Source organism: Pimephales promelas, chromosome 5, assembly GCF_988280905.1.
Source record: "Pimephales promelas chromosome 5, fPimPro1.hap1.1, whole genome shotgun sequence".
Taxonomy (NCBI): Eukaryota; Metazoa; Chordata; class Actinopteri; order Cypriniformes; family Leuciscidae; genus Pimephales; species Pimephales promelas.
Window position 1 is genome coordinate 40,743,887 of NC_142773.1, and position 15,964 is coordinate 40,759,850.

The following is a 15,964-nucleotide window of genomic DNA, read 5'->3' on the forward strand; positions in this document are numbered from 1 at the left end:
GCATACTAAGTGTCAATAACGTAAATTATTAAGGGATTTAAGTGGCACCGAGCAGTCAGAGTTAATTACGACCAACTACTTGTCTTGAAACTAATTATTTTAGTTGAGATTTTTAATTTCTATTATGGCTGGGGGACAAATAAAACTATAAGCCACAATCACAATGCATTTTTTAATGTTTTATGTATGTCAAATATTTTTGACATAAGTCTCTGCATTTATTTGATTAAAATACAGTAAAAACAATGCTATCGTGAAATATTAAAATAAACAATTTGTTAAAATGTACTTTATTGCTGTGATCAAAGCTGAATTTTCAGCATCATTACTCCAGTCTTCAGTGTCACATGATCCTTCAGAAATCACTCTAATATGATGATTTGCTATAAATTGTTAATAATGTTAATGTTTGCTCATTAATATTTTTGTGGAAACACACTTTTTTCAGGATTCTTTGATCAATAGAAAGGTTCAGAAGAACAGGTTTTATTTGAAATACAAACATTTTATGCAATTATGAATGTCTTAACTGTCATTTTTGTTTAATTTAATGCATCCTTCCTGAATTTAAGTATTCATTTATTTTAAAAAAAATCTTACTGACCCCAAACTTTTGAATGGTAATGTATATTTTTTTTACCAAAAGCATTAAAAAAATGTCACGCCGAGAGATTTTGTGAATGATGACAAACAAATAACTGAATCTTAAATATTGAGTCTTAAATAAATTCACCAAACCAAAAACTTGAAAATAAATCAAACTAAAAAAAAAAAAGTGAATACTGTTCTCAAAAACATCAAAACTTAATGAGAGCAAAATGAGTCAATCATTTTGATTCACTTTCTCAGAAAAAAAAAATATATATAAAATTTAATTGTATATCAGCTATTTTGACAATGTTTAGAAGTACATTACACTCTCAGAAAAAAAGGTACAAAAGCTGTCACTGGGGCTGTACCTTTTCAAAAGGTACACTTTTGTACCCAAAGGCTGTTAGAACCTAAAATGTACATATAAGTACCTAAAATGTACATATTACCACCTAAAATATACATATTAGGACCTAAAATAGAGATATTAGCTCATGAAATGTACATATTAACACTAAAAATGTACATATTAGCACCTAATATGTACATATTAACGCCTAAAATGTACATATTAGCACCTAAAATTGACATATTAGCTCCTGAAATGTACATATTAACACTAAAAATGTACATATTAGCACCTAAAATGTACTTATTAGCACCTGAAATGTACATATGAGCACCTGAAATGTACATATTAGCACATAAAATGTACATATTAGCACCTAAAATGTAGCCTACATTAGCACCTAAAACGGACAAAAGTTTACCTTTTGAAAAGGTACAGCCCCAGTGACAGCTTTTGTACCTTTTTTTCTGAGAGTGTAGCATATAGGCGACCCCCAATACAGCATTAAAATCATCATAATGCTGCTTAATTATTATGCAGAAATGACATACATGGGCATCATTTCCATACGGTGTGATGTCCAGTCATGAGCCGCATCCGTCCACAGTGTTTCAGAGCCTCACTGACTGACAGAGGTTTGACACTGAGCTTTAATTACAGACAAAAGTGGGACTTCGCCGTCAGATCTCCACTTGAGCCTGTCTGGACCTTGACGAGACAACAGTCCACACGTTTCAGATCAATTTATCAGTGTTAAAGTCCCCATCTGCTCTGTGCACGGATCTGTACCCAAAGAATAGCACAGAAAAATCACAAAGGAAATGTATCATCCGTTAGACTTAAAAGAAAAGATCTGGTCACTTAAAACCTATGAATCCCCTTTTTACAAGATGTAAAACAAGTCTACGATGTGTCTGTGGAGTTTCAACTCAAAATACCACACAGATCTGGCAAGCCAGACCCATATGCAGATGTTAGGTCTGGGAACTCATCATTGGCAGAGCTCAATCCGAGAGCCGGGATCAACGGTTGTCTTTTATTCCCTCTGCACGCAATAGGATAGCGCTACAACCAACCAGCGTTTTCCCTCCAGCTAGTTGATCTAGTCTGCAAAACTACGAACACATTTTTCTTTTTTTAAGAATGACTTAAGTGCTGTTCTTTGCTCTTTTCACATAGAAAAGCTTAACTCCAAGTCCTAAGCCAAAGCCGATTGGAAAGACCGCTGTTCGCCAGCAGCCAACAGCAGGGAACCGTCCAACCCAGTAAGACTTCGGAACACAAATTAAGATATTTTTGATTAAATCTGAGAGCTGGATCCCTCCTCCATAGGCTTCTTAAGAGATTGAAACTTGCCGGCCCAGAAAAGTTATTAAAGACATCGTTAAAATAGGCCGAGTGACTACAGTGGCTCAAACTTAAGTTTATCAAGCGACAAGAATACTTTTTGGGCGCAAAAAAACAAACAAAAATAACGACTTTATTCAACTATTCATTTCCTTCTCTGTTGGCCTCGAGATTTCACATAGCGTAACAGTGCAGCGCTTCTGGGTTGTACGTCACACGCATCACACACACGACAAGCGTCGGCCAATAGTGAGCCTATGTGTGACGTACAACCCAGAAGCGCTGCGCAGTTGCGCTACGTGAAATCTCGAGGCCAACAGAGAAGGAAATGAATAGTTAAATAAAGTCGTTATTTTTACGCACAATAAGTATTCTCGTCGCTTGATAAACTTAAAGGAGCTGTATGTAAGAAATGTATTTTAAATAATCATAAAAAGGCCCTGATATGTCACTACACTCTTAGAAGAAAAGGTTCTATTTAGAACCAGAAATGGTTCCATCCCCCGCTTTATATATGGAACTCCAAAATGGTTTTTGGTAAAAGGTTCTATTGGCCAAGTATGGAACCCCAGGATTCTATATAGAACCCTTTTTTAAGAGTGTATAGAACCTTTTAGGAGTTCTAAATACGTAACGCTGATAGAACCTTTTAAGGTTCTATATAGAACCTTTTCTTCTAAGAGTGTAGAGTAGACATTAAGAAATCATGTTCATTTCAAATACTTATATCACTGACAACAGTAGTCCGGCCAGAATATTGTCATTTAAAAAAGTGAAGTTGCAGCCCTCAATTGTCATGTTGTGTTTTGGTCTGATGCTCCACCCTCCACCGATCTACCAATCACGAAGTCAGTAGTGTTGCAGCATTCAGGTTGCCAGCTCTGCTCTAGATACAAACGTGTGGGATAAAAAAAATGTTGGATCCTGCAGCCTATCTGGCAACCCCGAGTCAGGAGGGAGGGGGAGGGGATACACCGCTCTACAGTAATTTGAAACTGATTGCAGTACCAGTTTTGGCCACAATCTTACATACAGCTCCTTTAAGGTTGAGCTGCTGACTATCTGACTATTTGAACGATGTCTTTAATAACTTTTCTGGGCCGGCCAGTTTCGATCCTTAGAAGCCTATGGAGGAGTGATCCAGCTCTCAGATTTAATCAGAAATATCTTAATTTGTGTTCTGAAGATGAACGAAAGTCTTGCGGGGTTGAACAACATGAGGGAGAGTAATTACTGACAGAGTTTTCATTTTGGGGTGAACTATCCCTTTAAGCCCGCCCGCCGACTCTATACACGATGTGATTGGCCTGACTAGAGTTTGGTTTTTCCAGCATAAAAGCCAACGGAGAGTTGCTAGACCACCCTGGCTGCAAAATAAAGCTTGCTGCCGCTAGGGTGCGTCTAGATCTCAAGGCTACCAGAGATCATGTATGTGTGTGTTTCTTTAAATGCAAATGAGCTGCTGCGCTGATGAGAAAAGTAGCGCAGTGGAGTGAAAAAGCACATCCTATGGTCATTAATACAGCTAAAACATTTTGGTTATCACGTAGATGAGACATTCTAGCTGATATAAACATGGGGAGGAGCTAAGCTAATATGTTGTGGGCGGGGCCTCTTGCATTGTGATGTCACAAAGCACAGAAAATGCAAACACTGGATATAAAACAAGCAGTGGGTGGATTTCCACCATTATAGGATGGTTGTGTACATACACACATTTATGATCATAACAGGTCCCCTTGAACTGAAAAGTCTGCTGATGTATAAAAGAGCAACATCTGAGTGTTTTGGCTCGGTGGACTCGAGGTTCAACTGTGCCAGCTGAGATTGGCACGTTTCATGCCCTCTATTTCTATTAAGACTTCCGCAGTCCATTTGTGTCAACCTGGAGAATAACCCTCCACTTTCCCTGACACTCACGTTCATATTTCATGCAGTTAATGCCTGTGTGTACTTCTGTTACACACCTGTGTGAATGTGGCGTACATTCATTTAAAAACATTTTAGGACTGTATATTTAACTATGAAAGCCCATTCCCTCCACATTAGAAAATTCCCCCCACTCCTGTTGTTCGTGCTTTGGTAAATCATAATTATGGCATTAAAAGTCAAAATTATTAAACAAAAGGATGAGAAATTCATAACCATGAGCTGAAAATGATAATTATGAGATAAAAGGACATAATTATGACATGCTAAGTCTTAATTATGAGATTAAAAGACAAAAGGTATAAGATAAAGTCATAATTATGCCATTAAGACAAATCTTTGGAATAAAAATGTAAAAAAAAATGTCACAACTAAGACTTTTTGTCATACACTGTAAAAATATATTGTTGGTTTAACTTAAAAAGTAAGTAACCTGGTTGCCTTAAAATTTTAAGTTCATTGAACTGGAAAAAGTGAGTTAATACAATAATCATCAGAAACTCAAAATAATAAGTTATCTCAACTAAATAAAATTATTTAAGTTGATTTGACAAAAGAAAAAATGTTGTGATTATTAATTTTTTACAGTGTAATTATGACTTCATTATTTCAACTATTTATATCATTATTATTAAAGTCATAATTTTGACTTTCTAAGTCATCATAATTAGCACTTTTTAATATCTCAATTTCAACCTTTTATGGCGTGGTTTTATTTTCTTGGGTGGAAGAAATGGACTTTCATAATTAACAGGTAGGATATATAAAACTGATTTCACCAAGTGCAACATATTTGTTGATCCTGAATTTCAATCAGCCAATCAGATTTGAGATACAAGTTTGCAGTGTGTGTCAAGTTTAGCTGTTATTCACATATCTTACACTCTGATTCAGGGATAAAGAACAATTTTTGGACAGGAATGTTGTTCTGGGATTAACAAAATACGTCGACCAAGGAATATGTGTGTCTTGTGCCAGATGTGGAGCTGAATGTATGCATTTGATGGGATTTCCAGTGCACTAGTTGACGTACCTCTTCCCACTGGTGAATGTAGCGGATGAGCCGGGAGAGACGCAGCAGCCTCAGCAAGCTCAGGATCTTGGTGAAGCGCACAATCCTCAGGGCTCGCGCCGTCTTGTACACCTCCGAGTCTATGCCCTTCTCCACGATCAGGAAGATATAATCCACCGGAATGGAAGAGACAAAGTCCACCACAAACCAAGTCTTCAGGTACTTCTTCTTGATGGTCTTGGGGTCCAGGATGATGTCGGAGTTGTCCTCGATAATGATGCCCGTGCGGAAGTTGAGCACCAGGTCCATGAGGAAGAAGGTGTCGGAGATCACGTTGAAGATTATCCACGGAGTGGTGGTGTCTTCTTTGAAGAAGGTGATGCCCACAGGGATAATGATCAGGTTGCCCACCATGAAGAGAAGCATGGTGAAATCCCAGTAGAACCTGCAGGAGAGACAAGAGAGTCTACTTTATCTAGCACCAATTCACCCTGCGATCTCACTACTGAACGCGTGTTAACGTTGGCTTGATGTTCTTGTATAGTTGTGTCTCACAATGACTGTGTTCACCTGCACAAAACTATTAGGCCGGAGACACACTGGCTGCGTCGCGTTAAAAGGTTCCATCAGCGCTACGTATTTGGAACCCCTAAAAGGTTCTATACATTCTTAAAAAAGGGTTCTATATAGAACCCTAGGGTTCCATACTTGGCCAATAGAACTTTTTACCAAAAAAAAATGGTAAAATATGAAGCGCGGGATGGAACCATTCCTGGTTCTAAATAGAACCATTTCTTCTAAGAGTGTGCTGCTACAGTGGTGTGAATAAGTTTTGGCACCCATGCTAAAGTTGCCTAAAAAGAGGAATAAAAAATCATCTTTTGGATGTTGATCTTAATGCCTTAATTAGAAAAATGAGGAAAACTCCAACCTTTAAGGACACCAATTTTCTTTGTGAATGAATAATGTATCATAAATAAATAAATGTTTTTCCTTAAAATACAGGGTGCATAAGTCAGGGCACCCCTATGTTAAATTCCCATAGAGTCAGGCAGATTTTTATTTTTAAAAGCCAGTTATTTGATGGATCCAGGATAATATGCATCCTGATAAAGTTCCCTTGGCCTTTGGGATTAAAATATCCCCACATCATCACACACCTTCCACCACACCTAGAGATTGGCATGGGGATCATCTTTCAATGCAAATCAAACCAGCTATTAGGCTAACTGAAGTAAAACCATGCCAATCTCTAGGTGTGGTGGAAGGTGTGTGATGATGTGGGTCTATTTTAATTCCAAAGGCCAAGGGAACTTTATCAGGATGCATATTATCCTGGATCCATGAAATAACTGGCTTTTAAAAATAAAAATCTGCCTGACTCTATGGGAATTTAACATAGGGGGGCAATGACTTATGCACCTTATGCATTTATGATACATTATTTATTCACAAAGAAAATTGGTGTCCTTAAAGGTTGGAGTTTTCCTCATTTTTCTAATTAAGGCATTAAGATCAATATCCAAAAGATGATTTTTTATTCCTCTTTTTAGGCAACTTTAGCATGGGTGCCAAAACTTATTCACACCACTGTAGGTGACATAGAGGGACAGTCTTCCTTTGAATAAGCGGTGTTGCTCTTGCCTTTTACGACAACAATTTCAACTGTTATCACACATCTCCCAAAATCCGAAAAATATGGAAGTGGGCTGTCTGTTTATTTCAATAACATTTACACATTTTGTGTAGCTTCAACGAACCTATATTTAGCCTGAGGGTGGACCGTCCGTCCCTCAGAAGACACACTATGTTGTTATTGTAGCCTATCCTATCTTTATATCCTCTTGAGGCCCAGAACGTTTTCTTCTTCATGTAATCACATTGTTAAGAGCATAAGAAACAAAAAAAAAAAGATATTTTATTCATATGTTATGCTATGACCTCTGAAGTGGACACCAGGACTCGATTGTTTAAAAAAAATAAAAATCACATGAAATTCTATATAGGCAAAAAAATAATCGATTATTAATATTATCATTATTATTTGTTTAAATTACATTGATATCTGAATTTATGTCCAAACCTAGACTTTCAAACATCAAAATGTAATTTATACAAAATAACATCTAAACATCGTTTCCTATTGTTTTTTACCTATATGTACTGTATTTATTCAAACTTGGGACAATCAAAATATTTAATATTTAATCAAAATAAAGTGTAACCTGGGTTATAGTAGGTATTAATATGTTTGTTAAAATCAGTTCATGTCAGCTCAAGTCCACGATTATTATATTAGCATACAACTTTAGATTTTAATTATGAAACGAACATTAACTAAGATTACTGAATGCTTTAGAAGTATTTTAATTGTTAGTTCATGTTGACATTTCCAATGTTAACCATTATTGCAAAGCATTACTTGAAAGATATTTGGAGCGAGGAGGATTTTTTAATTTATCAAACATTTAAAGAAACATCACGGCCTGCATTTGAGAGATTCTCATGACCCACATTTGGCAGATCACGTGTGCTTCTGTTTAAAACGTGCGTGAGAGTTAATGAGTCGGTAAACTCATTGTCATTTAAATGCATTGAGAAATATTTCAATCCAATAATTCTAATGACATTAAACATGTCTAATGTGAATAATTAATATGCATATTACTGTGTTGTGAGGATCGTAATGCTTTCAGCATGCATGTCACGCACATTAAACAGGTTTTGTTTTGCACACTATAAATCAATAACATTAGCACTGCAATGATGCAACGCATTATAACACGAGGAGGCTTTATATTGACCTTGTAAGGAGGGCTCGAGTGCCGAAAACCTCACAAGACCCTTGATATTTGAGAGTCTCAAACGGCCGTGACGGGTGCGAGTCGATTCCTGAGGGTCTGAAATAAAGCATGGAGCGGATCTGATCGGTTTCCACGTGGCGCTGCACACGTGTGCAACTCAAGGTCACAGCCGAGCGCTAAGGTGCATGCTGACTCATAACTGAAGCAACAATGGCCGTCTCTTTCTGCGAGGTTTGCACAGCTGATCGTCTCTAAGGACCGTCGAGGGTCTTTGACATGTCAAGATGACATTTGAATGGAGTGGGGGTGCTGAAAAAATATGCATCAGTTTCAGGTTTTTCTATGGAGACGATGCAGGGATGTGTGTATGTTTTTGCATGCATTTTTATAGTTATCTAAAGACATTATGACCCAAACAAAGTCTCAACACCGCAAATTAAAGTTCAGCTCAGGTTCTGGGGCCTTCGATGATTTACATCCCTCATTTAAAGTTACAAAAAATAGGCTACTACTTATACATGTTGCATATATGATTGTGTTTTGGCTGTGGCGCTGAAACATAATAACACTACTGAAAGTTTGGCACACGCCTAAATTGTATTTATTGCTTTAATATTTTAAAACACTTGACATATATGCATTATGTGACCATGAGGCAATCAGATTATCTCAGAATGAATGTAAATATATTCAAATCTAATGCAGCATATCGAATAGACCGAATTTCTTATGTGCTTTGTTATGGTTTTCTCATCAACCAAATTTGATAGTCAGTTGAAAATAAATCTAACTCAGCATTAAAAGTTAAACTAACCGGACGACAAAATCACAATGCTGTTGCTTTTTTGCTTTTGTTGTTATAACCACGGAGAGATAACATCCCTTTTAACCTCCTGAGACCCGAGAGTTTGCCTGGTGTGCATTTTATAATTTTTCTTGCTATTTGGGACAAGTAGGACCTAATAAGTATAATAACTAAAATTTGTTTTTGTACAGGAAGTAGTTTTTGCATAAAATGATGTCCTCATGCAAGGACAGTGGGTCTATCTTAACTACTTGAGACCTGAGTTTTGGTTTGGTGTGCTTTTAGATTTCTTAGCTTTTTGGGGTTAGGAGGGAGCAAGAAATATAACCAGATATTATATTTGAACATGAAGCACTTTTTGAAAAAACTAAAAACAAAAAATTGTCTGTATGCACAGAAAACAATCAATACACCATTGTGTAAAAAAGTGCAAATCTATTTTTTTTTTTACAGCATGAGCATTGTGCCTGAACATTTTTCATTGTTACTCTTGCATGCATAACTTCTGAAAATTGATATGGAAAAACAAAATAAATATAATAATGAAATATAATATCCATAATAATATATAATATCCACATAAAAAAACCTATCCAAAACAAATTGAAAATTTGATTTCTTTTTTGCAATGCTCCAAAATTTCTGCTTCTCCAAACTAGAAATGTTCTTTTTATCTGTGGGAACAGTGGATCACACTTAGCCGGTGTGAAAGACTGTGTAACTGTTGCCCCTGAACCCTCCATGGGCTTTATTCGTGCCCAGGAGAGGTGCACCATTGGATGCGCAATTCTAAAAATCAGCCCATCTTTTCCAGGGGATTTTTTGATTTTCAGAGCTCCACCACGGTGGAGATCGAGCAAGAGAGAGCGTATGTGTGTGTGTGTGCGCGCGATCGCGAGTGAGTGATGTGTGTGTAAGCGATAGCGAGTGAGTGAGCGAGCGAGAGAGAGAGAGAGAGTGCGCGCGCGTGTGTGTGTGTGTGTGCGAGTGAGCAAGTGTGTGTATGTGTGCATGCGCGATCGTGAGTGAAGCCCCGCCCCGTTGAGTGTGTGTGTGTGTGTGTGCGCTCGAGTGTGTGAGCCTGCCACGAAGCTCAATGCAACTACAAATTTTCATTTTTTTTTTGCAAGTTTCAACGAAGCTTAGTCCCAATGTCCACATATGGGGACATCAACTTTAGCAGCTTGGTAAATCTTTATTTTTACAAAAGTTTGTCAAATGTGCATGCCGTTTCAAACATACAACACTAATATGCATAACTTAACAAGAATCAACAATGAAATGTTATTAGATTGTTTACCTTGTGGAAGTTTTGGTCTGGAGTGGCTGCGTGACATGTGACCTGTTTTCTCTGCCATCTTTAAATTATTTATGTTAATTTTTTTTCTCTTCTGACGCCACCAGATGGCAGTGTAAGTGTCCTCGTTTGTGAAAAACATGTTCCAGTCACACAGAATTAAGTATTATGCTGCACAGAACCAAAAATGTGATGTCCCCGTATGTGCACGCAGGGTCTCAGGAGGTTAATATAATACCCATGTGTTCAGGTTTGGCTGCTATTGAGGGCCAGATTGTGCAAGGGTCTTCACACACATAGGCTAGCAAAATATGTTGAAAACTGTCCAGAGATGACCAATAAAGTATTTGAAAGAGTCATAAATCAGTCAAATCATGCTTTTAACACGTTTGTGTGAGGGGTTTGGGAAATATGGGGTTCAAAAGTCCGTCACCACTAATATTTATGATAAAAATATTAATTTGAGAATGCATCTGTTGCTTTAAAGCTGACATAAACAAAACCCCGATGATCATGTCACTAATTATCTTGGTAACAATAACATTAATCAGATTAAGGTATAGCCTACTGTGAACTAAAACGAACAAGACATAATATTATTAAATGCATTGTTGTCTGTATTTTCAGCCCATTCTCACCCCCAAGGCGTCACCTAACTGACGCCTTGGGAAGCATTTGGACATGCTTCAATATCTGACGCTTTAGGCGCCCTTTAGCGTCAGTCAGATGACGCCCTAGGATCGCGTGTACCCTACCCCCACCCCACACCTAAACCTAACCGCGTCCTCTAACAGACGCTTTCCTTTAGGTTCCGTAGGTTCGCGTCATGTAAGTGACGCTAAAGGGCGCCTAAAACGTCAAATATTGAAGCATGGTCAAAGGTGACGCCTTGGGGTGAGAATGCGTTGGTATTTTGATGTTGTCTTGGTACAAATGAAATGATATGGTTTACTCTGTTTAGGGAGGAGTGTGTCACCTTTTGGGAGTCTTGCATGAATGAATGTCTTGTTTTGTTTTGGCTTATATATTTAGCTGTATAGCACTACTGCATAGCATTTTTTTTCTTGTGTATTTGTTTTTTTTTTTTGTTTTTTTTTTGGCTTTTGCTATTTGTTATGTTAAATTCAAGCTGCTGTAAGGTCAGTTTTTTTTTTTATTTGAATCTAGAATCGAGGACCCCCTCTAAAACGAGATGGCTCATCTCAAGGGGCTATTCCTCTTTAATATAAATGTCAAATAATTGTGCATTGTTAGTCTGCCTTAACCAGAGAGTGAGACCTTATTATTAAGTATGACCAATATCGCTTATGCATACAATTTTCCAAAATCCCTACACCTTTTGGATCCCCTGCATGCACAGACCCCTCGTTGGTCAACACGTCAAAAGTTTCTCTCACCTGAAGTCGCTGTAGGGGTGAATGATCCAGTTTCCCGCCGATTTCACGCGCTCCTGCTCCTTCTCGACCGCCTTCTGGCTCCCGTACATGCGCAGGGAGAATTTATTGACCCCGGGCTGCAACATGCTACTGAACTGCCTGTGCATGAAGCTCGTCTGGCTGTCCCGGCTGTCCCGGGTCTCGGTGTCCTCCTGACCGGCATCCTCGGATTTGAGGAACGTCACCGAGTTCCGGGGCTGCTGTGCGCCGTGGATCGAGGACGAGGCTTTCCTGCTGGGAGCGTTGGAAAAGGACACTTTGGAATCCTTCTTCTCCGGGAAGCCGGGGTTGTTCGAGGCGTCCTGCCCCTGCGTGCTGGTTCCGTCCACGCTGGTCGTTGAATTGCACGCGGTCCGCTTAAACCCGTCCGTCTTGGACATGATGGACCGGAGGCTCCCGGTGCCGGAGTCCCGCCTGCACTCCCCGTTCTTGTTGCATTTCATGCTGGAAAGCGGTGCTGAGGGATTGCCGTCGCCTTCGGCAGCATTACAGGGCTCTACCGTCACGGTGGCCACTACAGTAGACGCTTTGCCTCCTCCTGCTCCTCCGCCCTTGACGGTGTCGTGGCGACCCGCAGCAGCAGCAGCATCACCCGGGCGCGCATCAGTGGAAGTGGAGCTCCTAGACGCGCCTCCTCCTCCTCTTCCTCCTCCTCCTCCTTTAATCTGATGCGCGCTCCCTCCTCCACCTGCTCTCCTCAGTCGCGGATGCTGAAACTTGGATTCCTCCTCCCCGTCTTCCGTCTCCTCCGTGGCGACGTGATTGGGTTTCGGGTTCGAACCATCCGAGTTGGACTCCAGGCAACTCTTAGCGGTGCTTTTCCCGGCGCAGTGGTACGGAGGCGCGCTCTTATGGGCCGCTTTCTTCGGCATGGCAACATCCGAACCGGGCGAGAGCTCATTCCGGTCCATGTCATTCAGCGGATCAGATTTGGCCTGTAATTATCTTTGCGGGAAACCAATCAGAAGGGATGATGAGAGAGAGAGAGAGAGAGAGAGAGAGAGAGAGAGAGAGAGAGAGAGAGAGAGAGAGAGAGAGAGAGAGGGGGGGGGGAGAGAGAGAGAGAGAGAGAGAGAGAGAGAGAGAGAGAGAGAAAAAGAGAGAGAGACCTACGTGATTTCTTTGCCAACAAAATGAAACAGCTTTTAGTTTATTAACTGTTTGTTGGGTCACTCTCTGAGTCTGAGTGCATTTTCCATTTCTATAAGTTATATAGGATTTTAAACACTCTTAACAGATAGGCTAATGTTGCATTATAGCTATATTGTCAAATAATATCTAATGATAGCCTATAATATGTCTTATGATAACAGGGTTGAAAGTTAATCAACTAATTCATGCATTGTGCTCAAGGTCATGACACATATAGCCTACAACACGTGACAAACAAATACATGGCTTCACGCACTTCCTAAAATGATGATGTCATTATGGGAACTGCGCATTATTTAATAACAATGTTTGCATATAGACGCACTTTAAATGTTCTAATAATACAATTTGGATAATTAAAAAATAAAACTTTAGAAATGCGAGAGAAAAAAACAATAGGCTAAAATAATATCAGAATTAAGGTAGGCTAGATGTTGGAAACACGTCCTCATAACAATTAAGAAAAATGTTAATGGATTGCTGATGTTTTAACATGCACATATATAATAAGACACGTCATTAATTCACGCATACGAGCTCGTTTCGTTCCGATTCATTTATCCTGTTCACAGACTCACAGTGCTGACTTGATGAAGTGATCAATCTTAACTCTATTGTGCTTATCCAGACATATATAAATGACTAAGGTGCATAAACAGATGGCTGGAATATTTAAAGCTACTATTGTCGCATAAACAGTCTGGCAGTTCTGTCTAAACAAGCAGATGTCATCATCATGGCGTTATGATGTCACAGCGGTAGAGGATGCGCTCAATGACAGGCAACAGTGCGATCCGAGTCAGGCTGATGTGTGGCGCCACCTATCGGCACACACACTGCCCTACAGCAGCTCACACGAGTTAGACAACCACTGGGGTCATAGCATACACACACACCTGTTGAATCTCTTCACAATTAGAGATGCATACAGAGACCCCATAGAGAGAAAAAGACCTCTCGTGCTACTAATAATGCAGCAAAAATGTTCAAAATTATTTTTATATCAAACATATTCTGTAGATGCTAGCTGCAATGATTGTCATGAAAGTGTTAAAAACGTGTTAAAATAATCAGATAAAATGCATGGAAACCCAGTGGGGATATATATATATATATAGACTAACTCCACTATTATCAGCATAATAATTTGAGAATGTTATATTGAGAGCTATAAGAGAATTTAGTGCTGATATATCTACTCTCTAAACAATGCTGGGTTATTTTAACCCAAATTTGGGTAAAATATGGACAAAGCCAAATGTTGGGTTAAAAATGTAATTTAAAAATGTAACCCAATGGCTGGGTTTGTCCATTTTTGACCCAAAATTGGGTTAAAACAACCCAGCATTTTTTTTTTTCGAGTGATAGCTTCATATATGTCCTACAATGATGATTAAGAATATATCATTATGGTAACTGCATATTACTTATTAAAACATTGTTATTAACACAACGACAGAAGCAAAAGAGAATTTGTTGGTTTAGTGATCTAGAAATGCTGAAATACTTCAAACATGACTTTAAGAGTCATTTCTGGGTTAAAAATATCCCAGATTTGTATGCTCTCTACTTTCATAGTAGACATATTTCATAACATTGACATCACTCACACAAGAGAAAGCTCATTTGTGAGAAGTGCATCAGTTCTTGAGCATCATCGAGACTCGCAGAAGTCCTGCAGATCTTACCTTGTTATCCCTGACGCTGATGTGGAGCTGAAGCCAGCCAATGCAGACACTGAAGCGGACCTTGAGAACAGAGCCTGGAGCAATGACATTGAAAGGTTGTCTCAGCTCAGCGTGGGATGCATCCCTTCAGCGATGGAGCGCTTGACCTCTGGAGGTCAGTGAGGTCGCCATGCTCCCGAACACACAGTTTAGCTGGTTAACCTGAGCAGCTCCGCATTTACCTCTCTTATCTCTCTCTCGCTCTCTGCAGAACAGAATGCCGGCACTCACTTCCTGGTATGACACATTTAAGGATGATGCTTTGGGCTTCATTTGCATAAAAGGCAAAGTTCCAAGAAAGGAGAAGATCTGTGGATTGATCCTGGAAGCTTCCCAAACTTTGGAGATCAACAAGGCTGGAGGAGCTCACCAATGATCTCATGTTATTTTTTACAAATCTTTTTATAGGCATTTCAAGTCAAGAAAATTTAATTACCACCCAATTAGCTGAGCAGAACACGAAAAACACACATTGGGACCTTCCTGAGCCGGTTTCACTGATATTTCTGGGTTTTCTGAATCACACACTGGACTGTGAAAGATCAGAAGATCAGTGTTGTTACTGTTAATTAGTTAGTTAGATGGATAGATAGAATGGATAGTCAGAGATAGAAAGACAGATTGATAGAACGATAGATAGATAGAACGATAGATAGATAGAACGATAGATAGATAGATAGATAGATAGATAGATAGAACGATAGAACGATAGATAGATAGATAGAACGATATATAGAACGATAGATAGATAGATAGATAGATAGATAGATAGATAAATAGATAGAACGATAGATAGAACGATAGATAGATAGAACGATAGATAGAACAACAGAGATAGAACGACAGATTGATAGATAGAACGATAGATAGAATGTTAGATAGATAGATAGATAGAAAGAAAGATAGAATGATATATAGATAGATAGAACGATAGATAGATAGAACAACAGAGATAGAACGATAGATCGATAGATAGATCGATAGATAGAACGATAGATAGATAGAACGATAAGATAGAACGATAGATAGATAGAACAACAGAGATAGAACGATAGATAGATGGATAGATAGAACAATAGATAGAACGATAGACAGAACGATAGACAGATAGAACGATAGATAGATAGAACGATAGACAGAACGATAGATAGATAAAAGGATAGATAGATAGAACAACAGAGATAGAACGATAGATCGATAGATAGAACGATAGATGGATAGATAGAACAATAGATAGAACGATAGACAGAACGATAGACAGATAGAACGATAGATAGATAGATAGACAGAACGATAGATAGATAGAAGGATAGATAGGATAGATAGATAGAACGAGACAGAACGATAGATAGATAGAAGGATAGATAGGATAGATAGATAGAACGATAGATAGATAGAACAACAGAGAGAGATAGAACGATAGATAGAACGATAGATAGATAGATAGATACATAGATAAAATAATAGACAGAGTTATAGAAAGAATGGCAGAGACAAGATATTTATTGAATGACA

The 15,964-nt window shown here is 38.7% G+C and overlaps 2 protein-coding genes across 2 annotated transcripts in view; both read right to left on the bottom strand.

Moving 5' to 3' along the window:
* Positions 1 to 14,546, bottom strand: part of LOC120491915 (potassium/sodium hyperpolarization-activated cyclic nucleotide-gated channel 2) — a 72,183-nt gene extending 57,637 nt beyond the window's left edge. The window contains exons 1-3 of the mRNA XM_089131534.1: positions 14,411 to 14,546; positions 11,532 to 12,515; positions 5,250 to 5,673 (exon numbers count right to left, since the gene is read on the bottom strand). Coding sequence (XP_088987660.1) covers positions 5,250 to 5,673; positions 11,532 to 12,481 — 1,374 coding nt within the window. The 5' untranslated portion in view covers positions 12,482 to 12,515; positions 14,411 to 14,546. The remainder of the gene's footprint in view (positions 1 to 5,249; positions 5,674 to 11,531; positions 12,516 to 14,410) is intronic.
* Positions 1 to 15,964, bottom strand: part of hsd11b1lb (hydroxysteroid (11-beta) dehydrogenase 1-like b) — a 178,975-nt gene that overhangs the window by 128,604 nt on the left and 34,407 nt on the right. The window lies entirely within an intron of this gene.